The sequence below is a fragment of the Anolis sagrei genome, chromosome 2 (genome assembly GCF_037176765.1).
Source record: "Anolis sagrei isolate rAnoSag1 chromosome 2, rAnoSag1.mat, whole genome shotgun sequence".
In the NCBI taxonomy this organism is placed as follows: domain Eukaryota; kingdom Metazoa; phylum Chordata; class Lepidosauria; order Squamata; family Dactyloidae; genus Anolis; species Anolis sagrei.
In genome coordinates this window covers 14834333-14860582 of record NC_090022.1, presented here as the reverse complement: position 1 = coordinate 14860582, position 26250 = coordinate 14834333, and the positions used below count along the sequence as shown (strand labels likewise).

Here is a 26250-nt window from a genome sequence, read left to right as displayed (position 1 = left end):
AGGGGCCTGAGGCTGTTAGGAATTGTGGGAGTTGGAGTCCAAAACACCTGGAGGGCCCAAGTTTGCCCGTGCCTGGTTTAGTGGCACTTTCAATTATGTGTTCTCTTTTGGTAGAATCCTAATTTATATTTTCATTGGATAGAAACAACTATAATACCAAATTTAATGTAATAAAATATAACTATCGGTGAAAACATTTGAAAAGCCATTATTTCTACTGTGTCTGCTATTTAATTATTTTGCCAACACAGTTAAAGGATAAGCTTTTTGATTTCCAAGGATAATTTTACTAGCGGAGGGATTTCTATTTCTGAATAATCCAAATGTCTGGTTGGGTCTCACATATCAAGCAAGTTTTTGCTCAAGAAACAGACTAAAAGTGCCAACCGGCTTCTAAGTGGCAGTGCAGATACTAGTAAGACTACCTCTCGGAGACAAAGGTGGTCATTTCGGAACCGCTGGCAATTACCTTTGAGTGTTTTTGGCGAAGAAGGAGAAGTCCCAGCAGATTGGAGGAGGGCCAGTGTGGTCCCAATCTTCAAGAAGGTAAAAAAGAACAACCCAAACAATTACCGTCCGGTCAGCCTCACGTCAATACCAGGCAAGATTCTGGAAAAGATTGTTAAGGAAGTGGTCTGCAAACACTTAGAAACAAATGTGGTCATCACTAATAGTCAACACGGATTTGTGAAAAACAAGTCATGCCAGACTCATCTGATCTCTTTTTTCGATAGAGTTACAAGCTTGGTAGATGCGGGGAATGCATGGATATAGTGTACTTGGATTTCAGTAAGGCCTTCAACAAGGTCCCCCATGACCTTCTGGCAAACAAACTAGTCCAATGTGGGCTAGGCAAAACTACGGTGAGGTGGATCTGTAATTGGTTAAATGGACGAACCCAGAGGGTGATTCTCCCCAATTCTTCCTCTTCATCCTGGAAAGAAGTGATGAGTGGAGTGCCATCAGCAGGGTTCCATCCTGGGCCCGGTCCTGTTCAACATCTTTATTATTGTCTTAGATGAAGGGTTAAAGGCATAATCACCAAGTTTGCAGACGGGAACAAATTGGAAGGGATAGCCAATACTCTAGGAATCAGGAGCAGAATTCAAAACGATCTTGACAGGTTAGGGAGATAATTTGCCAAAACTAACAAAAGGAAGTTCAACAAGGACATATGCAAGATACTACTCCACTTAGGCAGGAAAAAAAAATGAAATGCAACGATACAGAATTGGAAACGATGCCTGGCGTGACAACAGGACGTGTGGAAAAGATCTTGAAATCCTCATGGACAGAAAGGTGAACATGAGCAGCAGCTTAAAAAGCCAGCGGGATTTTGGCCTGCACAAATAGGAGTCTAGTGTCTAGATCCAGGGAAGTCATGCTCCCCATGCTCTATTCTGCCTTGGTCAGACCACACCTAGAATAACACTGTGGCCAGTTCTGGGCATCACAATTGAAGGGAGATGTTGACAAAGCTGGAATATGTCTGGAGGAGGGCGACTCACATGACCAAGGGTCTGGAGAACAAACCCTATGAGGAGTGGCTTAAAGAGCTGTTTGGCCTGCAGAAGAGAAGGCTGAGAGAAGGCACGATGAGGACAATGTATAAATATGTGAGAGGAAGTCATAGGGAGGAGGGAGCAGGCTTATTTTCTGCTGCCCTGGAGACTTGGACGTGGAACAATGGCTTCAAACAACAGGAAAGGAGATTCCACCTGAACATTAGAACTTCTTGACTGTCAGAGTTGTTCAGCAATGGAACTCTACCCCGGAGTGTGGTGGAGGCTCCTTCTTTGAAGGCTTTTAAATAGAGGCTGGATGGCCATCTGTTGAATGTGATTTGAATGTGATTTTCCTGCTTCTAGGCAGGGGATTGGATTAGATGGCCCACGGGGTCTCTTCCAACTTTATGATTCTATGAATTCCAATCAACCTCAAAGCAGATTCAGTTGCATGATATATGGCACATTATTTGCAGGATGGGATGTCATGAGAGCACCTCCCTCCCCAATTAATGGTTGTGCAGCTGGGAATTTTCAGTACTCGAGTAGACATATCTTTTACTAGCTATGAGTACACACAGATGGGAGAAAATTAGGGATTTCAGCAGAACGAGTGGCCAGGAAGTCTGGGATTAAAAACCAGGTGGTTTCTTCCACCCATTGCACAAGTCTGCGTCACAACAAACAGTGATATTAGTCCACCGTGCACTCTTCTTCACAGGGTGATCACAATCCACCGAAGCTCTTGGACCTTCATAGCAACCGTATGCCACATGGTGCAATGTTACAACTGTGGAGGGGGAAAACAATGTCAGGAAGATGTATGTTTTCAAAGAACTATGCCCAATAAGTATGACTTGCAATCAAGAGTTTGTGCTTCTCTCCAAATCCCTCCCCTTCTGAAAAAGAAAGAGACTAATTTTTTCATTCAAGGGAGCAATCCGTTCTTAATTGTCTTTGTTTACTTCTTCTGAACAGAGCTACTGCATACCTGGTTCAGACAGGTATACTTTCTATTCTAATATACAGTTTCTAGAAGTTAGGCAATCCTTTTTGTATTTGAAAGAGAGCCAAAATCTACACTTGATTAGCTTTGTTCCGGGTCCGCAACTATATTATTTCCATGTATTGTCGAAGGCTTTCATGGCGGGAATCACTGGGTTGTTGTAGGTATTTTCGGGCTATATGGCCATGGTCTAGAGGCATTCGAAACATCAGGAGAGAATGCCTCTAGACCATGGCCATATAGCCCGAAAATACCTACAACAACCCTATGTTATTTCCATTTCCCCAGACCATCTAAGGGTCACAACCAATGCCAGGCATGTGAGAGGCAGCGTTCACATTCACACTTGCCTTTCTGCATGCAGAATTGCTCTTGCAGACGAGGCATACACTTTGCAATCGTTACTTTGAGCAGATGGGGCCATTTATGAAAGTCTCCATGGCATGGCATTAAGGTCACATTTAGAAAAGAGGGGTTCCCACCCAGTTCCCGCTCAAGAGGCGTCTCTTTCGCTCAGGTGACACTGCCCCACAAGTTTGGAATGGATTAAATATGGGGAAAGGAGACAAAGCACAATGATAACCTTAAAAGGATGGAAGCAGAGTCTCCAAAGAATCCCCAAAGGGCCTAGACATGTTGTTCTCAACCTTCCTAATCCTAAGACCTCTCAATACAGTTCCTCATGTTGTGGTGACCCCCAACCATAAAGTTATTTTCATTGCTGCTTCATAACTAATTTTGCTACTGGACAATTTACACAAGAATTTGAAATTGCGAAGGGCACTAGACAAGGTTGCCCATTATCCCCATTGATTTTTATAATGGCTATGGAGATCCTAATGAAGAAAATTAGAGAAGACGAAAATATAAAAGGAACGAAAATCGGCAAATTCGAATATAAAATACGGGCGTTTGCAGATGATTTATTAGGAACAATTGAAGATCCAGAAAAAAACTTACAATATTGGATAACGAAAATAGAGGAATTTGGAAAAGTGGCTGGATTCAAAATGAATATGAAGAAAACAAAACTATTATTTAAAAATGTGAAAAAGGAGAGACAAATAAAGATTCAACAACAATTGGGGATAGAGAGTGTAAAGAAAATTAAATACTTAGGAGTCTGGATTACCGCGAGAAATTGTCAACTTCTGAAGAATAACTACGAAATAGTTTGAAATAAAATTCAAAAGGATTTACAAAAATGGAACTACCTGAATCTATCACTCCTGGGTAGAATATCGTTAATAAAGATGAATGTTCTTCCAAGACTTATATTCCTATTTCAAAATATACCGGTAATAAGAAATCAAACCTTATTTAAAAAATGGAAGAAAGATCTACTTAAGTTTATTTGGAAAGGGAAAAGGCCAAGAATAAATTACATAAACCTAATTGACAAAAAAACGAGAGGAGGTCTGGGATTCCCAGACTTGAAAACCTACCATGAGGCTTGTGCTCTATCATGGATAAGAGATTGGATGAATTTGAACAAGGAAAAGTGCTTAAACTTAGAGGGCCATGATTTGAGGGTAGGTTGGCACACTTATGTGTGGTATAATAGAGAATCTAAGGAAAAAAACTTTGGGAATCATTTCGTGCGAGCCTCCCTATTGAGGACATGGTTAAGATACAAAGCCCTCTTTTATAAAGCCACACCTCTTTGGGTCTCGGCGATGGAGGCCCACCAAAGAAGACTCTTAGGATGAAGGATTTGGCCAAGATACAAGGACATTTTGTTGAAAGGGGAAATGAAGATTAAATCGTTTGAACAACTTAAGAACATGTTTGGAAATATAACCTGGTTACATTACCTCCAAATTAAAGAGCATTTCAAACAAGATCAAAAAATTGGATTTGACTGGGAAGAAAATATATGGGACAAAGTTTTAAATATTGAGAAGAAGGTAGTCACAATTCTTTATAATAAATTGATCCAATGGCAAACGGAAAAGGAGCAAGTTAAAAATTGTATGATTAAATGGGCCGAAAATTTAAGAAGGCCCATTCAATTTAGAGAATGGGAACAAATGTGGAATAAAAAGTTGAAATATACTTATGCCATGGACTTGAAGGAAAACTGGTATAAAATGTTTTATAGATGGTATTTGACTCCGAATAAACTAAGCCATATGTACCCAAATGTTTCAGATAAGTGTTGGAAATGTGGAGAACAAACGGGCACATTCTTCCACATGTGGTGGACGTGTAAAGAAACAATTAAGTTCTGGGCATCTATACATGAAGAAATACAAAAGATATTGAAGAGAAGTTTTAAAAAGAAACCTGAATATTATTTACTAGGATTTACGGACTCTGATCTTAAAGTGGAGGAAAATGAAGATACTTTACTCACGTACTTTACTACTGCGGCAAGAATTACTTATGCCAAATTTTGGAAAAATGAACAGATACCTACTGCTGAAGAATGGTTGGAGAAAGTTAAAGAAATTAAAGACATAGATGAACTGACATTTTTAATGAGAAGAAATACCGGGAAACCGCTAAAGAGAACAGATTGGACTTCTTTTTATGACTATGAAAAGAAATTTAGAAAAATATTAGAGGATAAGAATATACAAGAGTAAAAGAAGTTGATGGAAAAGATCCTGATGTTGGAGTGGAAGTCATTTTAGAATAGTTTAGGTTAGTTTAGTCTTCTTTTTTTTTTCTTTTTCCCGCTTTTCTATCTCCTTTTCATTGTTCCCCCTCTTTCGTTGTTTTGTCTTATAAAATACTTAATAAAAATCATTTAAAAAAATAACTAATTTTGCTACTGCTATGAATTGTAATGTAAATATCTGATACGCAGGAAGTATTTTCATTCACTGGACCAAATTTGGCACAAATGTCCAATACGTCCAAATTTGAATACTGGTGGGGTTGGGGGGGGGGGGATTGATTTTGTCATTTGGGAGTTGTAGTTGCTGAGATTTAGAGTTATCCTACAATTAAAGAGCATTCCAAACTCCACCAAAGATGGAATTGAACCAAACCTGGCACACACAACTCCCATGACCAACAGAAAATACTGGAAAGGTTTGGTGGGCATTGACTTTGAGTTTTGGGGCTGTAGTTCACCTACATCCAGAGAGCACTGTGGACTCAAACAATGGTGGATATGGACCAAACTTGGCACAAATACTCAATAAGCCCAAATGTGAACACTGGTGGAGTTTGGGGGGGAAATAGGCCTTGACATTTGGGAGTTGCAGTTGCTGAGATTTATAGTTCACCTACAATCAAAGAACATTCTGAACCCCACCCACATTAGAATTGGGCAAAACTTCACAGAGAGAACCCCTACGACCAACAGAAAATACTGTGTTTTCTGATGATCTTTGGCAACCCCTCTCACCCCCTCTTGCGACCCCCCCCCCAGAAGTCCTGACCCCCAAGTTGAGAAACGCTGGCCTAGACAGAAAGCAAAGAAGAAATAGAGACTCTCCAGAGGATCTTCTTCACACAGATCTCTAGGTCAGTGGTTCTCAACCTGTGGGTCCCCAGGAGTTTTGGTCTTCAACTCCCAGAAATCCCAGCCAGTTTACCAGCTGTTAGGATTTCTGGGAGTTGAAGGCCAAAACATCTGGGAACTCACAGGTTGAGAACCACTGAAAGGATTCCCTTCATCTGCTTTCCTGCCTTCTTGGTTGACACTGATATCTTCAGTTGTGCACTTACCTGGACCCCTCTTCCCATATAGGAGGAGAAAAAAAATCTATGTGTGACTTTGCTTATAAACTAGGTATGGCAAACCCAGATCCAGAGGTTGGATGCGCCCCCTTGAGCTCTTTTCTCAGGCCCTCTCACCATCCCTTCCTTCCTTCCTTCCTTCCTTCCTTCCTTCCTTCCTTCCTTCCTTCCTTCCTTCTTCTTTTCTTCCATCCATTCATCCATCCTTCTCTTCCTCCCTCCTTCCCTTCTCTCTTTCCTTCTTTCCTTACCTCCTTCTTTCTCCCTCCCTTTCTCCCTCCCTCAATGAGCACTTACATACCCTCATAAAATCCCGTCGTATAACATCTTCCAGATTGAGTTTCACACACTTTGCTGCTATTCCGACAATCGGAGAGTTTCTGACTTTGGCATTCTTTGCACAATAGCTGCTGGGCTGAAAAATTAAAGGAGAATTAAATGGAATATGGGCAACACACAAACATAAGCACATTAAATTTATGAACCCAAAATAGCATAAACATGCACACACTCCAGTTTTTCCATTTTAAATTACAATGTCAGATGACACAGTGAAAATTTGGAATTGCACATGAATAATAGTAATAAAAAATTATTTATTTACAGGAGATTCATATTTTTCTCGGACATTACATTTGACTGACACTTGACCCATGCCTTCTGGTTCAAATAGCAGCATGAGTCCCTTTGGCAAGATAGAGCGGAATATAAATAAAGTATTATTTTACTGACACAAAAGCACAATATGTCACAGCAAACGAGATCTATATGCTGGATTTCGTATCACAAAATCACAAGTCGAACATTTCCCAAGCATCTAGGACTGTGTGATGTATTATTATTATTATTATTATTATTAATCACAGAAACATGCAGTTGGAAGGGACCACAAGGGCCAGTCAGTCCATTCCCATGCTATCCAGGAACACTCAATCAAAGCACTCCTGATAGATGGCCATCTAGCCTCTGCTTTAAAACCTCAGGAGAAAGAGTCTCCACCACACTTCCAGGAAGCATATTACACTGTCAAAAGTTCTTCCTGATGTTTAGGCAGAAGCACAGCTTCTTGTCAAGTGACTGGTCTTAGACACAGAAAAATTGTGAGTCCAGAGTCTCCAGATTGGCAGAAATTGTACAGGAGACTTAGGAAAGGAATCCCTTTCCAGAAAGGACACAGAAGTGTCCCGAGTTAAGAGGGAAAGGACCTTGCAGTCCCTACTCTACAATTCCATGATTCCCTGACGCCCTTCAATGTTTTTATTGGTGGTGCAGCAGGTTAAACCACCAAGCTGCTAAAATTGCTGACCAAAGGGTCAGCAGTTCGAATCTGGAGAGCGGGGTGAGCTCCTGCTGTTAGCTCCAGCTTCTGCCAACCTAGCAGTTCAAAAACATGCAAATGTGAGTCATCAATAGGTACTGCTTCAACAGGAAGATAATGCAGACATGCTGGCCACATGACCTTGGAGGCGTCTATGGACAATGCCTGCTCTTCAGCTTATTTATTTATTTATTTATTTATCCTATTCATATCCCTATTTTTCTACCCCGAAGGGGACTCAAGGCGGCTTTCCATATAGGCAACTATTCAATGCCTTCATACAGTTAAAATACATTTTTGTTGAAATTTGAAATTATTTATTATTTATTTTATTTAGAACTTTTATATACTGGTCTTCTCAAACCTCCGCAGAGGGACTCAGTCCGGTTCACAACAAAAGATTCATAAACAGTAGTTTAAAACATCACATCCCATAATTCACTAAAACATTAAAATACAATCATATAGTTACATAATGCCAGTTGTCAAAATGAAGTCATAATTCATCGCCATCTGTCTGTGTGGTCAAAAGTTATTGACTCACTCATCAAAATGCTAAATTCCAGAGCCAGGTTTTCATCAGTTTTCTAAAAGTCAGGAGAGAAGGGGCAGTTCTAATCTCCAGTGGGAGAGAGTTCCAGAGCCGAGGGGCCACCACCAAGAAGGCCCTGTCCCTCGTCCCCACCAGACGCGATTGCGAGGGTGGTGGGATCGAGAGCAGGGTCCCTCCAGAAGATCTCAACAACCTTGATGATTCATAGGGGAGAATCCGTTCGGACAGGTAAACTGGGCCGGAGTCGTTTAGGGATTAAAATTAATGCACATCAAAACATATACAAACATTGCATTCACTATTAAAACCACGGCTTAGGAATGGAGATGAGCACCACCCGCCAGAGTCGGACACGACTAGACTTAATGTCAGGGGAAACCTTTATGTTTTACCTTTAGATGAAGAGGAAGAGGAAATTTGCAGATTATACTAGGCTGGGAGGGGTAGTTAATACATTGGAAGATGTGAAAAGAAGGCCCTTGATACACTACAAAATCAGTGGGCAGGTCCTGCCTTTGTCCAATATGGATTAGGCAGACCTCTCCATGATTCCTCGATTCCCATGGCTAGATATTGCTCTGCTCTTGCTAGGATTTCTTTGAGGCCAACCCACACTGAAAGCCCTGTTTTTAGAAATCAGTCAGGAAGTCCATCATGGTAAGTTATTTGCCACCCCAGCTACTCACAGAAAGTCCACAGGAGCAAAAAGGAGAAGCCAAAAAGGATCCGATTCATTCTCCGTCAATATCTGGAGTAAGAAGAATTACTGATGGAGGTTTTAGAAAACACCAAAGCTCTCTGGACTTCTTCTCCTTCTCTGTCTACATGGAGATCTCGCTTCTATTTATCCTGCCGCAGAATTGAGAAAGAGCCAAGGAAGGCATGGCAAAATCTTCTTACTGGAAGGAAGCGAGAGAGAGAGTCATCCATCTGGTTTTTCAGGTCTACTCATATAGAGATCAAAAAGCCTGACTTGGCCACGGTGGTCCATGCCTTAGTTACATCTAGAATGGACTACTGTAATGCACTCTACGTGGGGCTGCCTTTGAAGACGGTTCTGAAATTGCAGTTAGTGCAAAGCTCGACTGCCAGATTACTAACTGGTGATAGCTATAGAAAAATACTATGCCCCTATTAAAGCAGCTTCACTGGCTCAATTCAAGGTACAGGTTATTACCTACAAAGCCCTATACACTTCAAGTCCAACCAATCTTTGAGACTGCATCTCTTTCTATGAACCGATGTAGGCTTTGAGATCGGCAGGGGAGGCCCTTCTCTCAGTGCGGTTGGTGGGAATGAGAGAGAGGGCCTTCTCTATAGTGGCTCCCCAGCTCTGGAATACTCTCCCAAAAGAGATTAGATTAGTCCCTACCCATGAATCCTTCCGTTGTGGCCTAAAAACATGGATTTTTAAGCAGGCATTTGGCCTCGAGTACTGCTGAAATGGGCCTATATTAGGCTGACACTTTGGAACTTTAGTTGTGTATTGATGGCAGCTAGTTTTAACCATTGATGGCAAGTGTTTTAAAATTGTGTATTTTATTTTATTTTATGTGTTGATCGTGGTTGTTTATAACTTTTATGTGATATTGTTTTATACTCAAGTACTGTGATGTTTATACTGCACTTGTGGTGCCTTGTTAGCCGCCCGCAATTAGAATCAAATATTCCTTTCATATATTTAAACATGGCTATCATGACCCCTCTCAGCCTTCTCTTCTCCAAGTAAAACATACCCAACTCCCTCAGACTCTTCCCATAGAGCTTGGCTTCCAAACATTTTGGTGACTCTTCTCTGGACAGTTTCAAGCTTGTTGATATCTTTCTTGAATTGTGGTGCCCAAAAATGGACACAGGGTTATTCCAGGTGAGCCTAATAGAGTACAAGTATGACTTCCCTCAGTTTTGGCACTATACTCCTATTGATATAGCCCAGAATTGCACTACAACAAGACATAGCTATGTCACCCTGGCCTCATGTCCAAACCTCTTACCCATCTGTTCATTGGAGCTCCCCACATAAAAAAAACTATGGCCATCTGGCCATAGCTTTGCTTGATGTGGGGAGCTACGATGAAATCTATCATCCTTTGAGCTTTACACTTCAAGCCTTTCCAACACAGATATTCCTAGGTTACTGTTTAGGTGCAGCACCACAGACAGCTCCCTTGATGGGAAGGCTAAAATCCAAGCCTGATGATTGCTCCACTGACATAGAATGAAATGTGGATGAAAGCAGCTAAATCACTCCCTTGGGCACAATCATATTGCAAAGATTGCATTTTTTGATCAAGAGCAAAAGCAATATAATGGTATTATTGCTTCCCCTCCCTCTTCTCTCCCCCGAAATCTACACTTGTTTTCTGCAGCCCTGGAGACCAGGACGGGGAACAATGGCTTCAAACTGCAGGAAAGGAGATTCCACCTGAACATGAGGAAGAACTTCCTGACTGTGAGAGCCGTCCAGCAGTGGAACTCTCTGCCCTGGAGTGTGGTGGAGGCTCCTTCTTTGGAGGTGTTTAAATAGAGGCTGAATGGCCATCTGTTGGGGGTGCTTTGAAGGTGATTTTCCTGCTTCTTGGCAGGGGGTTGGACTGAATGGCCCATGAGTTCTCTTCCAACTCTATGGTTGTATGATTCTATGCTTTCTCATAAAATACAAACTGATGTGGCAATAATGAAACTAGAGAAATCAAAGCTAAAAATGTACTCCCTCTGTATTTAGAAATATGCTTCTGCTAAGGGTCCGTCTTGTCTGGAACATTTGTGGTTAGCACCTTAAAAATGTGCAATTAACAACTTTCACAAGACAGTTTAGGGTGAAGGCTAAAAAGCTGACAAAGTGTCTATTGCTGTATGGGGGGCGGGGAGCAATTTGGGTCTTCTACTTTCCATTGTCAAAAAAACATGTGATTTACAAGAAGTCAGTTAGTCAATGTGACAAATAAGGAATTAAGCTTAGGTGGTAGTCTGCAGTTGGATAATTTTTGCTGCAGTGCCAAAGAATATTGTGAGTCTTGTCTATATAATATGAGTTTGAGAGACACTGGGTGCAGCAGCCTCTTGAAAGTACCAAGACCTGCATGTTTGGTACAGCTGGCCATCTCTTCATGATCATGATGAAATAAAGCTTGCTTTTGTTCTACTCCTGAGACTGGCTGTTTGTCTGTTTGCCACCTGCCATCGGGCATTCGGTTGGGACCAAGTTTGGGGGTCCCTAAAAAACCATTGTGCAAATTAACATATACTTTCTAGTGAGGTGTACAGTATGTCCTTGGTATCTGCTGGGGTTCGCTTCTAGGACTTGCTTCTAGACCCCAAAATCTCTGGATGGTCAAATCTTATTATAAACAATGGCAGAGTAAATGGGCACCTCTTATATCTCATGGTAAAGAGCTCAAAATAGCACCAGAGAGAGACTGGGGATCTATGAAATGGTGGGACGCTACAGCAGAGTGTGTCAGCACATCAACCTAGTGCCCAGTGTATAGCTTTGGGATTTCCCGCCCCCCCCCCCCCCCAAATATTTTCAAACTGTAATTGGTTTAATTCGTAAATGCAAAATCCATGGGTATGAAAGACTAAATTTACCACCTTGTACCTCCAAACACTTCAAAACCTGGGTTGTTGTAGGTTTTTCGGGCTATACGGCCATGTTCCAGAAGCATTCTCTCCTGACGTTTCACCTGCAACTATGGCAAGCATCCTCAGAGGTTGTGAGGTCTTCAAAACCTTATTGTATCTCTTCCCAGAAGAAATTGGTACTATACCTCCCCACTTTGCACAAGACTGATTCTCCAGAAGGCAATTCTCTACCAAAGCTGCGCTTGTTGTCCCACTACTTGAGCAACACATCTCTCCTTTTCCAGTCAACTCAGAGCATGTCAGTGTCTGGGAAACCACGTCTGCAACAAGGAAAACAGGTTTCCTCTTTCCCAGAAATCCTGTGACGTGACAACATCACTGGGACAGAGATCTAGCATGAGCCAAACTCCAGCTTTCCTTACATGCTCTTCGTTAAGTATTTTTGGAATATAATTTACCATTAGGTGAACCATGTGTGGTCCTTGGGATGCAGAGCTTGGAAAGTGTACTTTTTAAGAAGCCAACCAAGATCTTAGATCAGCTGGCTTACATCTCAGCCCCAACCTACGTTAGTTGGCATCAGCTAGGACATCTAAACCCTAGACGGGCCGACCCTCCTTGGGAAGGAAAACACACGCAGAAAGGAACTGTGGGTGAAGAAGGGAAATCCTCTTTCCCTCTTTCTTTCCTTCGTTCTTTCTCCCCTTCATACCCTCTCTCCCTCTTCCTTCCCTTTTTTCTGTATTGTCATTTAGCTTTTTGGGGGTTTTAAGTCCTTTCTGCTGGGTTTTTTTTTGGTGGGGGGGATGAGTGATGATCACTCGTTGGTCTGTTAGGGGTATAGTGTCCAAATTTCATGTCAATTCATCCAGTGGTTTTTGAGTTATGTTAATCCCACAAACGAACATTACATTTTTATTTATATAGATAGACTACCCCCCGCCACCCTCCGCCATGCATTGATGTGGCCCAGTCTGTGTATATGTGTTTTGTGTGTGTGTGTGTATGTGTATATATGTAGTTTTGCGCATGAGTTGTAATGTATTTTTTAAGTTTTTGGCTTTTAAAGTCTCTTCCACTGTGTTTTTCAGTGTTTTTATGAGTGATGGTCACTCGTTGGCCTGAGAGGTGTATTGTGTCCATATTTGGTGTCCATTCATCAAGTGGTTTTTGAGTCATGTTAATCCCACAAACGAACATTACATTTTTATTTATACAGATAGATTAGCCGTCCCCTGCTATGCATTGCTGTGGCCCAGTCTGTGTATATGTGTTTTGTGTGTGTATGTATGTGTATATGTGTATATATGTGGTTTTTAAATTCTCATATCGTGTCAGCTTTTCCAGTTGTTTCTCTTCAATCCTGCTTTTACCTGGAATTGCAACATCAAGTTGTACATGAGTTGTAATGTAATGTATTTTTTATTTTTTGGCTTTTTAAGTCTCTTCCACTGTGTTTTTCAGTGTTTTTATGAATGACGGTCACTCGTTGGCCTGATAGGTGTATTGTGTCCACATCTGGTGTCCATTTGTCCAGTGGTTTTTGAGTTATGTTAATCCCACAAATGAACATTACATTTTTATTTATATAATTATTCCTGCATGTCAGAAGAGGTTTGAACTGGGTGGCCTTTCCACAACCTACGGAAAGGCTTCCTGTATCTTATATGGTTGTGTAAAAGAGAAGATTACAGCAGCTTGAAACCTGATGTTAGAACAAGCCAAACGCAACGAAATCCCCACTTCTAAAGCTGCATCTACACTGCAAAATTAATGCTGTTTCACACCACCTTAACTGCCATGACTTAATGTTATGATATCATGGGTTATAGTTTGGCAACGCACCAGAACTTTTCTTTTTTGACAGATCTTGTAAATAATAAATAAATACTACATCTCACTGGTATCTCAAGGGTCTGGAGAACAAGCCCTATGAGGAGTGGCTTAAGGAGCTGGGCATGTTTAGCCTGAAGAAGAGAAGGCTGAGAGGAGACATGATAGCCATGTATAAATATGTGAGAGGAAGTCACAGAGATGAGGGAGCAAGCTTCCTTTCTGCTGCCCTGGAGACTAGGACGCAATGGAACAATGGCTTCAAACTACAAGAGAGGAGATTCCATCTGAACATGAGGAAGAACTTCCTGACTGTGAGAGCCGTTCAGCAGTGGAACTCTCTGCCCCGGAGTGTGGTGGAGGATCCTTCTTTGGAAGCTTTTAAACAGAGGCTGGTTGGCCATCTGTCAGGGGTGATTTGAATGCAATATTCCTGCTTCTTGGCAGGGGGTTGGACTGGATGGCCCATGAGGTCTCTTCCAGCTCTATGATGGGATTTATAGTTTGGTGAGGCCCCAGCACTCTTTGGCAGAGAAGGCTACAGACTTTGTAAAACTGCAAATCCCATAATTCTGTAGCACTGAGCCATGGCAGTTCAAAGGGTGTTGAACTCAATATTATTTGAGAAGCATAGAGCAGAGCCAGAGGCTCTCAAAGCTCTTCCTCCTGTTCAGCCAAGGAGGGGTTAAGGTGATAGAGAGCGGGCCCCAGAGCGGCCTAATCCTCTAGCCAGGAAGAAGTGGGCCTCTGAACGTTCCTTCCGGCTTCCTGTTCAGGCTCCTCCCTTTCCGCTCAGTGTTCTTTGGCGCCAAGGGAGAGCCGGAAGAGGAAGCAAGGTTTAACTTTCCTTCCACAGAAAGCCATGGGACTGCCAAGAAATTCTGTTTGACTGTCTTGTGGTGGGAGTAAATTTCCAGGTAAATATTTGGACAGCTACGTCTAGACTAGGTATGGGCAAACTTGGGCCCTCCAGGTGTTTTGGACTTCAACTCCCACAATTCCTAACAGCCTCAGGCCCCTTAAGCGGCTGAGGGGGAAAAGGAAGGGGCCTGAGGCTGTTAGGAATTGTGGGAGTTGAAGTCCAAAACACCCGGAGGGCCCAAGTTTGCCCAGTTTGGGGTAGCCACAAAAACAAAGTTTCTGGAGTATAACAACTATTTCCATAGTCAGTACCACACAATTAAACAGGAAATAACACGTTCAAACCAGGAACAGAATGTATTTTTTCAAATCTTGTTACATTTATTTATTTGTTTACAACATTTATATGCTACCCTTCTCACCCCGAAGGGGACTTAGAGCGGCTTACAAGATATATATAGACATACAATATATTGTACTGGTCCATTTAGTTTTCTAGCGTGGGCTGGTCCATGAGGTCACGAAGAGTCGGAGACGACTGAACGAATGAACAACACAATATATTATATTATTAGCATAGTACAGGGTGAGGCAGCATAACTTCCTTTTTCAAAACTTAATAAAATCCATTGTATGAATCAGAATTTTTAATTTTTTTTAATAATGTAGGCGCATACCTAACATTTTGTTTTACGTAGTTTTGAAGGTCAAATTTGATATGTGACGTCTCCCATTCTCCATACACTGAGTAAACCAATTTCTGGCGTTTATCATGACTCTTGCCAGCATAGCAGGCGTTATGTTGGCAATTTCTTCCTGAATATCGGTCTTCAAATCTTGTAGGGTCCTTGGACAGTTCACTAAACATGTGATTTCAAAAAAAAAACCCATAGAAAAAAATCACAAGGGGCCAAATCTGGAGATCCGCTCGGGCCGGCCATTCCAGATCCACTCGAAAAGTAGGCCTCAAGGGAAAAAGCACGCTCCTCACTGTTCCAATGCATGATGGCGACTGAACTGTGTCAGGACAAAACTTTATACTCCCGCCTCTCTAATGAGACCACTAACTCTCCGCTATGTCTTCAACCAACTGAATGACGCACATTTAAAAAAGGAAGTTATGCTGCCTCACCCTGTACAATATTAGTATTATATATTATATTGTACTATACCATTATATTGTAATATTATTAGTAAAATTACATGTAATATAAAATATACAATTATAATATTGTATTATTATTAGTATTAGTATTATATTGTATTACATTATAATATTATAAATATTATATGTATATGCAATATATTATAGATTGGAGATTACTTACTTCTTATTTGCCCATCTTTAACAGAAAAATTCTCAGACATTTTAGACTTCAATTTAACAGCCTGTGTGTTTTTCTCTTAGGAGCAAAAGGCAGGTATATCTTCTGGAGGAATGGCTGGCTCACACAGATTTTATCAAGTCCTGGGCATTTAGCTGCATTTCTTGAAGAAGTGTGTCTGTGGATGAGTTGACTTTTTGAATGTTATGAGAAGAAGACAACCTAAGGACTGGTGCTAAAAAGCAGGAAGAGAGGCACAAAACAGGTTTCTTTGGAAAAGAAATGGCTGCAATACAAGAAAGAGGGTCCACTGGATTTCTGGGTCCAGTAATAAAAATGGAGGTGGAGGATTCAATAGGTCCTGAATCAGAAGAGGCCAAAGTAGGAGCACCTCTACCAAAAGGGGGAAGTGGTGGAGGAGAATCAGAACAAACAGTAAAACAGGAGTCAGAAGAAGAGCCGTCAAGGATCTGGGATGCTCAGTTGGAAAAGTTTCTGAGAACACTACAGTCTTCCTCTTCTGGAGGGGAGACACTCCAACAATCTCACCCTCAGGAGCTTCAGGTAGTGACTATGGATGATGAAAGCCATCTGGATGCCAAACATTCTGGGAAAGAGGAAACAGCAAGTAAAGGTGCTGTTGAGTTGGAGATACAGCGCCAGCATTTTCGGATGTTGATCTACCAAGAAGGCGAAGGGCCCCGAAACTTCTGGGGGAATCTCCGGAAACTCTGCCAGAAGTGGCTGGTGCCGGAGAGACGCACCAAGGAACAGATCTTGGACCTGGTGACGCTGGAGCAGTTCCTGGCTGCCCTGCCCCCAGATATGCAGAAATGGCTGAGGGGGCACTGTCCACAAACCTGCTCCCAGGCTGTGGCCCTGGCAGAGGATTTCCTTTTGATGCATCAAGGGCCCAAAGACTGGGAAGGGCAGGTGAGTTTTATTTTCCAGTTGGTCTTCTCAATGTCCTGTTGTCTTCACAGTCACAAGGTACAACCTGAACACTTAGTAGCCTTGACCTTTTTGTTACTCTTGGTTATCTGGTGTCTTTATCTGAACAGGAAAAGACCTCTTTATTTAGGGAGGATTTCAGTTTTTATTTTTTGATTTATTATTTACCATATTTGTATACTGCCTTTCTCAGCCCAGAGGCAACTCAAGGCGGTTCACAGTTGGCAACAATTCAATGCCACGACAATTAAAGTTAATTAAAGCAGCCATAAATACTATTAAAACGTTTAGCATATAGTATAAAAAACATTATCATAAACGTCTCCTTACACCTTTAATCAAATATGTTGTATCTATAGCGTATTGTTTTCCAGGTATTCTTTTTGACCAAAATTTGTGGTGGTTTCTTTCTGTGTTGTCTTTGAATATCCTTTGTTATCAAGTGTATTGTGAATCCTTGAATCCTATACTAAGATCAAGGTGGGGTATATATTTATCAATAATACTAGCGAACACATATTTTGCTACCTCAAAGGTTAGTCCTGTTTCTGGGGATATTTGACTTGCTGATTCCAAAAATGCAACCAGTTTCCCCTTTTCAGTTTTAGTTTTTGAGATACAGAACATATATTATTATTATTTATTATTACGGTCGCTTATACCCCGCCCTTCTCACCCCGAGGGGGACTCAGGGCGGCTTACACAACAAGGCACAATTCGATGCCCGCATTACAAGACAACAAAAACATAACATCAATAACAATTATAGCAATGATAACAATTAACATAAGCAATCATTATTATCGGCAAAACATCCAAAAAATCCATAAAAGCGATTAAAACAATTAAAACAATAAAAGCAATACAAACCTCATTGCTGGTCAGCGTTTAACAGACTCATAGTTTAGGTTCTACTTTCCGCACATTGTCAGTCCTATCCATCTGGATTCCATATCTAATTGTCAGGATGCCCAAAGGCCTGGTCCCATAGCCACGTCTTTACCTTTCTCCTGAAGGCAAGGAGGGATGTTGATGTCCTGATTTCCCCTGGGAGTGAGTTCCACAGGTGGGGGGCCACCACTGAGAAGGCCCTGCTCCTCGTCCCCACCAGCCTCACTTGTGATAGTGGTGGGGTCGAGAGCAGGGCCTCCCCAGATGATCTCAAATTCCGGGGTGGGACGTAGAGGGAGATACGTTCGGACAGATACGCTGGACAGATACGTTTGGACAGATATACCTGTTGCCTTCTCACCCACAGAAAACCATGGTAACCATACCTAAGACTCTAGAGCTGATGAGGTCTATCCAATGCAATTTTCTGAATCACTGCTGCAATTACCCCCTGGAGCAGGCCTTCAAACCAAGACAACAAGATTTATTCTTGTTGGGCTTTGTTATTATTGTTATGCAAAGGGAAAACTGGGATATACATTAGATAAATGTATCAGATAAATGATCAGTCTTCAAATAGATATACTAAAATGGCATTTAAAAATCATGTTTCCCCCCAATCCCACTCACAGCACCCCGTGAACTGATCTTAAAAACCTTCTTTAAAAGCCTATCAGAATAAAAAAGGTTTTATCATGCCGCCAGAAGGACAGCAGGAAGGGGATCATTCATTAGAAGTAAAATGTCTGATCTAATGCCCTTGGAAGCACTTTATTTTTTGCCTACTAGTGCAATTAAACCCTACTTTTGTCCCTGTGATCCCCTGTTCAGATGCATTACATTGACTTCTCGCCCAGTGTTTTAAATTTTAATTCCTCACTACTCGCCCTGCCCACTGTGATTTATTTTCTGTGTTTAATTGCGATTTTATGTTGTTTCATGTGTTTTTATATTGTTTTTGTATTTTATCTTTTATTTTTATTTTATTCTCATTGTATGTTGTTATTAGCATTACTGCACTCTATTGTAGGGCTTGGCCTCATGTAAGCCGTCCCGAGTCCCCTTGGGGAGGTGGCGGGGTATAAATAAAGTATTATTGTTATTATTATTGTCGAAGGCTTTCATGGCTGGAATCACTGGATTGTTGTAGATTTTTCGGGTTATATGGCCATGTTCTAGAGGCATTCTCTCCTGACGTTTCGCCTGCATCTATGGCAAGCATCCTCTGAGGATGCAGGCGAAACATCAGGAGAGGATGCCTCTAGAACATGGCCATATAGCCTGAAAAAACTTACAACAACCCATTATTATTATTATTATTATCATCATCTAAGGGTTTGTATGTCAAAACAGAGCTAAATCGTTATGTCTGCCTTTGAGCTGTACACACATTATTTTGATTTGATTTCCATCCTCTTCTCCAGATCACAGAGGTGTTCAAAAAAGAGTTTGTAGATCCCCCTGAACCAAAGGACCCAAACATGGAACTTCTAATCAAGGATGAGTACAAAGGTGCTGGGAATGAACATGTGTTGGGTAAGTCTCTCCAGAACCTGCTACATTTAACACCAAGAGAAGTGTCATCTTTGCCCGAGTCCTCTGCTCTGGTGCCTTTCCTCTTTTCCTTGGCATTTACTGTGCTCCTGTCATGTTTTCGGTGCTTCTCAACATCATACTTGTTCAGCTTTGTCTTCTGTTCTGCCCCTGACCCATTTGGGAAGCACTTTTCCCTCTCACACCTTTTTGGAACTGCATGAGGTCTTGCAAAGCAAGTTGCATTTAAAGTATTTATTTATTCATTTATTTACGGCATCTATATGCCACCCTTCTCACCCCGAAGGAGACTTAGAGCGGCTTATAAGATATATTTTCATATAATATATTATATTATTAGCATAGTACAATATCAGTACTATATATTACTATATTGCACTATACCATTATATTGTAATATTATTACTAATATTACATGTAATGTAAATATATAATTATAATATTGTATTATTATTACTAGTATTTTATTGTATTATATTGTATTGTATTTTATTTTATGTGTGTGTGTGTGTGTGTATATATATATATATGTTATATATATATATAGAGAGAGAGAGAGAGAGAGAATAAATTATATATATAGTATTATATAGTAGTACTCTATGCATTTTTTAAAGTTTTGGTTAGTGCTGTTTGGGGTGAGAGCCACTGTGGGATTGTTACTGCTGTCTGTATCATCATTGGAAAGATTTTATCTCACCTCCTCTCCTTGAGATAACTGGCATTCACACTTGAGATATCATGAAGGAATCCACACACAGTAATGTGCTCCTTCTGTGGGAAAGGTTTCAGTCAAAAATCAGAACCTGAGTTCACCAATGTATCCTTTGCATAAAGCCTAGCTGTCAGCAGGGACATGAAGTAGCCCACAGGGAGCTAGGGTCTATATTGGATTGAAAGCACAACCTAAGACAGTGTTTCTAAGCCTCATGCTGCAACCCCTTAATACAGTTCCTCATGTTGTGACCTCCAACCATAAAATTATTTTCATTGCTACTTCATAACTGTAATTTTGCTACTGTTATGAATTATAATGTAAATATCTGATATGCACGATGTATTTTCATTCACTGGACCAAATTTATAATAATAATAACAACAACAACGCTTTATTTATATTCCACCCTTCTCACCCCGAAGGGGCCTCAGGGTGTATCACAGTACATATACACGGCAAATATTTAAATGCCGCTTTGTATAGACAATATACAGACAGAATAGAAGGAGGTGGTTTGTTTCAGCTGTTTTTGGTGCCACCGAAGGTTGGGCTCAAGTCCAGGGGGTGCTGTTGCTCTATCCTCTATGACAAAGAGCCGTTGGGACTTCCTCCTTCCTTTTGGTCACCCAGCATTTTCTGATCTTCTTTCTTTATGGTGTCGTAAAGCACCTCCCCTGCTTTTAGCAATACCTAATTTATCTAATCACAGCTAAAGCTATTTTGGAATTGCTTAGGTAAACAAGGAGCTAGGCTGATGGTTGGCAGCTCATGCCAACCCAGGGCTTCAAACTTGCAACCTTTTGGTTGATAGATCTTATAATTGCTGATGATTTACCAGCTTTGCTAAACCTCCAGCACAAATACCCGATATGCCCAAATCTGAATACTAATGAGGTTGGGGTGGGGCTGATTTTGTCATTTGGGAATTGTAGTTGCTGAGATTTATAGTTCACCTACATTCAGAGAGCATTCTGAACTCCACCAACAATGGAATTGAACCAAACTTGCCACACAGAAAATACTGGAAGGGTATCGTGGGCCTTGAGTTTTGTAGTTGTAGTTCACCTGCATTAAGAGAGCACTGTGGACTCAAACAATGATAGATCTGGACCAAATTTGGCACAAATACTCAATATGCCCAAATGTGAACACTGGTGGAATTTGGGGAAAATAGACCTTGATATTTGGGAGTTGTAGTTGCTGGGATTTACAGTTCACCTACAATCAAAGAGCATTCTGAACCCCACCGATGATGGATCTGGACCAAAATTGGCACAAATACTCAATATGCCTAAATGTGAACACTGGTGGAGTTTGGGGAAAATAGACCTTGACATTGTACTTGCTGGGATTTATAGTTCATCTACAGTCAAAGAGCATTCTTAACCCCACCAACTGTAGATTTGGGCCAAACTTCCCACACAGAACCCCCATGCCTTGAAGGAACTCACTGGTGTGAGCCTCCCACCAGCCTCACACACTCTCCCTCATTCACACATGCTGCCATACGCCAAGCACGCCTGCTCTCCCCTCACCGCTTGGAGTCTCAGAAACAGCCCTCCCCTCCCCATGAAAGCCTTCGACAACCATTGGAATTGGTTGTAGATTCTTTCTTATCCCTGAATGCTTCCTTTCCCAAAGTAAGGGAAAATAGTTTTTTTAAAAAAAATAACACATCTATATTCTCTGTTTTTCCCTCTCTTAGATGGTGGTGCAGGGCTGACCGAAAGTGAGGAGCTAAACCCCCAACATGGGACTACAGAAGGGATGGAGCAACTGATGACATCCACAACAACGGACAAAAAAAACAGTTTTCTATGTCGGAGTGAACCTGATCAGAGCAAGGATAGGGCTTACAAAGACAATGGAAATGTCAAGGGGGAGGTGGAGGATCCAGTTGTTCCATCACAAGGTGTGGGCAAAAATATCTGCGGGGATAAACAAGAGAAACATGACAAAAATGGCCAGGACTCTCACCTGATCATTCAGGAAGATCCTGATGTCGAGGAGAAGAGATATACATGTTGGAATTGCGGCGAAAGCTTCAGTAGCAGTTCAGATCTTATGACCCACGAGAGAGCCCACGTGGGCGAGAAAATGTATAAATGTTCCCACTGTGGGGAATTTGAGAGAACCCACAAAAACCAGGTGCCGTGTCGGTGTTCCCACTGTGGAAATACAAGTTGGTGGAACCAAAAAGACGAAACCCAAGCAGAAGACAAAACCTACACATGTTCAAAATGTGGGAAACAGTGGGGTCGGAAATCAGACCTTTTAAAGCACGAAAGAATACACAGAAGGTGTTCGTTCTGTGGGTTGACTTTTTTAAAAGATGCCTCTCTCGAATTGCACCAGAGAATCCACACAGGAGAGGAAGCGTATACATGTCTGAACAGCGGGGAGTCTTTGATATCGCACACAAAAGTATGCTCCCACTGTGGGAAAGGCTTCAGTCAGAAAACAGAACTTGCCGAACACGAGAAGACCCATGCAACCACAGGCATGTTGGCGCCTTTTGAAGTCAGTTCAGAACTAGTTGCACGGGTACAAACGCACGCAGAGAAACCATTAGAATGCTCAGTCTGTGGGGAAACATTTAAGAACATTTTGCAGCACATTGCACACCAGAAGGTCCATAAAGTCAAGAAGCAGCACAAATGTTCCAGCTGCGGAAAAAGCTTTACCCAGGGAAAGAGTCTTACTCTTCATAAGAGAATCCACGCGAGAGAAAAACCACAAAAGGGAAGGAAACTGTATACGTGCTTCCACTGTGACAAAACCTTCAGGTGGAGGTACGATCTTGTAGTACACGAGTTAATTCACACAGAAGAAAATCCCTTTAAATGCTCCGATTGCGAGGAATGTTTCAATAGCCAATCCAGTCTTCTCGAACATTCAAGAAGTCACACAGGACCAAGTCTGTTGAGCTGCTCGTACTGTGGGAAAATGTTCACCTCAAGCTCTGTTCTTCTACGACATCAGAAATTCCATGTCGCGGAGGATGTTCATACTTGTTCACAATGTGGGAAAGCTTTCAAGCAACAATCAGGCCAAGCAGAAGGGGAGGCGCAGGAATGTCCAGAGTGCACCAGAAGCCATGAACTGAGTTCAAATCAGGTATAATAATAAATAAATTCAATATATTGTCAAAGGCTTTCATGGCTACAATCAATGGGTTGTTGTGAGTTTTCCGGGCTGTCTGGGCTTGTTCCAGAGGCATTCTCTCCTGACGTTTCGCCTGCATTTATGGCAGGCATCCTCAGAGGTTGTGAGGTCTGTGGGAAACTAGGAAAATGGGGTTTATATATCTTAAGCTTAAGTGGCTGAGGGGGAAAAGGAAAGGGCCTGAGGCTGTTAGGAATGGTGGGAGTTGAAGTCCAAAACACCCGGAGGGCCAAAGTTCACCCATGCCTGGTCTCGAACCCCAGCTGTTCTGTGGATGTATGCATTTAGAAAGCCAGGTCCTTCCATAGTTTCAGGCTGGCCAACAAGCACAATTTGAGTTTGTTTGTTTTTTTAGAAATTAGGGTAAGAAAAACTTTTGACCTGTAAAATGTTTTGGGCAGCAACTTCCCTTCATAGCAGGCTGCCTTGCCAGTTTTAGGAGTTGTGTAGATGAAAATGTCTGGAAGGGCAATATTTTGCACTGTTACCTTTGTGGTTCGGAAATTTCCATTCCAAATATGGAATGGCTTTATTGTTAATCACTGGAATTTTGGAAATTTTCCTTCTTTTTTCTTTGTTACTGAATAAAGTTTGGTTTTGAAAAATGAACTATGTCTCTGAATCCTTTCTTGTAACTCTAAAAAAAAAAAAAGAAAGGTTGGTTCATCAAGTTCTCTGCTATGGCTGACTTCCCTGATTGAAGTAGTCTGCAGTGCCTTTCATGTTCCTTTCAAGTTCCTTTCATGCCCCTCGGCTCTGGTACTGCTACCTAGTGAGATTAGGCAAGCCCTCACCCTGGTAGCCTTTAAGAAAAACCTAAAAACCTGGCTCTTCCGGCGTGCCTTTGACGAGGGAACACATATCCCCATATCATGTCCATCCCAACTATAGTTCTGTCCTCATGATGTATTTTTCCTTGTCTTTAATGAAGGCCTGTGCTGGCATGACTGTGCCAGGAAATTTTAATTTCTTTTTCTTGCACTGTTAGTTTGCATGGATCCATTTGGGCCATGCATTTGTAATTGGGTAGCTTTCTCCAGGTTGCAGTCATAGGGCCAACAACCTATCAATCATCATTAGAGCCTTTAGATCCGCCCCTTTCACCAGGTTTTGGAGGGAAAAGGGGACTTTTAGTTCAGTCTCACAGTTTGGAGCCTTACAGTAGGACGTGTGGGCTTTTCTCTGTCCCATCTGTAAAAAGCTTTGATTCTTACAGCTCTGCTGGGGTTAAAGAAATAGATCTAAAGCCAGATTTTGCTGGGGGAAAAGGGAAAACCTCTACAGCTTTGCTGGGGAGTAAAGTTACAGTTCCACAGCTTTGCTGGAGGAATACAGCCAGCCTTTGCTGGGCAAGGGAAATAGTTCCTACAGCCCTGGTGGAGAAACTAAAAGGATGCTAGCTTGGCAGATCTACAGCAACCATTGCCTGGTAAGGGACCACTCGGGCTATCCATAACGCAGCTTGGAGCCGGGAGTTGGAGCCTCACGCCAGAAGTGTTAAGAAAGATTGGCCAAGGAGGGGTTGGAAGGTTTCCCTAAAGAAGATAGGAACAGTTTATCAAGCAGTTGCCTGTCCCTTGTCAGCAGATAGAGAAAGCTACCAGTTTTTCAAGGTTATATAGCATTTAATTCATTTGTTCGAAGATTTATGCCTTAATAAAGACTTTGTTGGACTTATTTTGAGCCTCTACAGAACTTTGTGTTGGGAAACCTATGGGACCCTTAGCTGAGGCACCCCGGCGTCCCGTTGGGCATACAGAAAGCACGTCCTGTAAACAGACATTGTCATAGGCCCAGCGTGCGACAGCACAATGCCCAATCCCATTGTTCGCCCCTTCTGAGACACATACTTCTCCATTTACTTATCTCAACAGGGTTTTATCCATCTTTTGTGCATTTGGCCCACCCATATTCTGTTATTTTATGTATCTTATTTTGATACTATTAGTTGCTGTTTGTATTTTATTCTATTTTGCTGTACTGTAATTCTGGGCTTGGCTTCATGTTAGCCACCCTTCGGGGAGATGATAATAATAATAATTATAATACTCTATTTATACTCCGTCACCATTTTCCCAAGGGGACTCTGGGTGGCTTACATGGCCAAGCCCAACAGTACATCAGAACAGATAAACACCATGAGATACATATAGTAGAGCATAATTAAAATGAAATAAAATACAAAAACAATATAGATGAACACACCAAACAATATAAAATAACAGTAATTGGGCATGGCGAGTTGCAAGAATTAAAAGAATTACCCAGTGTTTTGAAACAGGCCAAGTAGTGTATCTAAACAAGGATCAGAGGGACAAAAGTAAGGTTTAATTGCACTAAAAGGCAGAATAAAGTGCTTCAGAGGACATTTTATGCAGGATTTGGTCAGGATCAGGGCTTATTATTCATTCATTGAAAGATGGTGGCGGGGTATAAATAAAGATGATGATGATGATGATTATTATTATTATTATTTGAAACACAACAAGATGAGTCCACAGCAAACAAGATCACTCTGCTGTATTGGATCACACGTCGGACACTTCCCAAGTGTCTAGGACTGTGTGATGTATTGGCAAATAATAATAATAATAATAATAATAATGATAATATTAGTATACTGACCCAAAAACACAGTATGTCACAGCAAATGTCTAGTGACAGTGCTAAAGATTCGGACAGTGTTAGAGACTGGATTTCAGTTTTGGATTATTATTATTATTATTATTATTATTATTATTAGGAACACAGCAAGATGAGTCCACAGCAGACAAGATCACTCTGCTGGCTGTTGTATTGGATCACATGTCGGACACTTCCCAAGTGTCTAGGACTGTGTGATGTATTGGCAAATAATACTAATAATGATAATAATAATATTATTAGTATACTGACCCAAAAACACAGTATGTCACAGCAAATGTCTGGTGACACAGTGCTAAAGATTCGGACAGTGTTAGAGACTGGATTTCAGTTTCTGTTTATTATTATTATTATTATTATATTTATTATTCTTATTAGGAACACAACAAGATGAGTCCACAGCAGACAAGATCACTCTGCTGGCTGTTGTATTGGATCACACGTCGGACACTCCCCAAGTGTCTAGGACTGTGTGATGTATCGGCAAATAATTAATAATAATTATTATTATTATTTGTATCTGGGCAACACTGCTGTTTGGTGCTCCCTATGTAGACATGTCCATAACTGCATGGTATAAGATAGACTCCCGCAGAGACGAGACGATCTCTACGTAGATGCCCTCACTGATTGACTTTGCAAACTCCAT

General features: G+C 41.4%; 1 protein-coding gene and 1 long non-coding RNA gene across 3 annotated transcripts; one reads left to right on the top strand and one right to left on the bottom strand.

Moving 5' to 3' along the window:
• Positions 1–9: 9 nt before the first annotated feature.
• Positions 10–21856, bottom strand: LOC137096357 (uncharacterized). The gene is made up of 4 exons (XR_010909391.1): positions 21771–21856; positions 8762–8974; positions 6506–6619; positions 10–2295 (listed from the first exon to the last, which is right to left on the bottom strand). It is a non-coding gene; the product is annotated as an uncharacterized lncRNA (long non-coding RNA).
• On the top strand, positions 14293–23567 carry LOC132765888 (zinc finger protein 397-like). 2 transcript variants are annotated; one of them, XM_060760159.2, is made up of 4 exons: positions 14293–14410; positions 15763–16612; positions 18946–19057; positions 21499–23567. In XM_060760159.2, the coding sequence occupies exons 2-4, from the start codon at positions 15962–15964 to the stop codon at positions 22914–22916; spliced, it is 2181 nt and encodes a 726-aa protein (XP_060616142.2). In that variant the 5' UTR covers positions 14293–14410; positions 15763–15961; the 3' UTR covers positions 22917–23567. The 2 variants fall into 2 exon arrangements, with proteins under 2 accessions (XP_060616142.2, XP_067321332.1); XM_067465231.1 differs by lacking the exon at positions 14293–14410 and having other exon boundaries at positions 15762–16612.
• Positions 23568–26250: the final 2683 nt, after the last annotated feature.

Coding starts and splice junctions, on each gene's coding strand:
- LOC132765888 (XM_060760159.2), top strand. CDS start 15,962: ATGGCTGCAATACAAGAAAGAGGGTCCACTGGATTTCTGGGTCCAGTA. Junction 16,613..18,945: donor CCAAAGACTGGGAAGGGCAG/GTGAGTTTTATT, acceptor CCTCTTCTCCAG/ATCACAGAGGTGTTCAAAAA. Junction 19,058..21,498: donor TGGGAATGAACATGTGTTGG/GTAAGTCTCTCC, acceptor TCCCTCTCTTAG/ATGGTGGTGCAGGGCTGACC.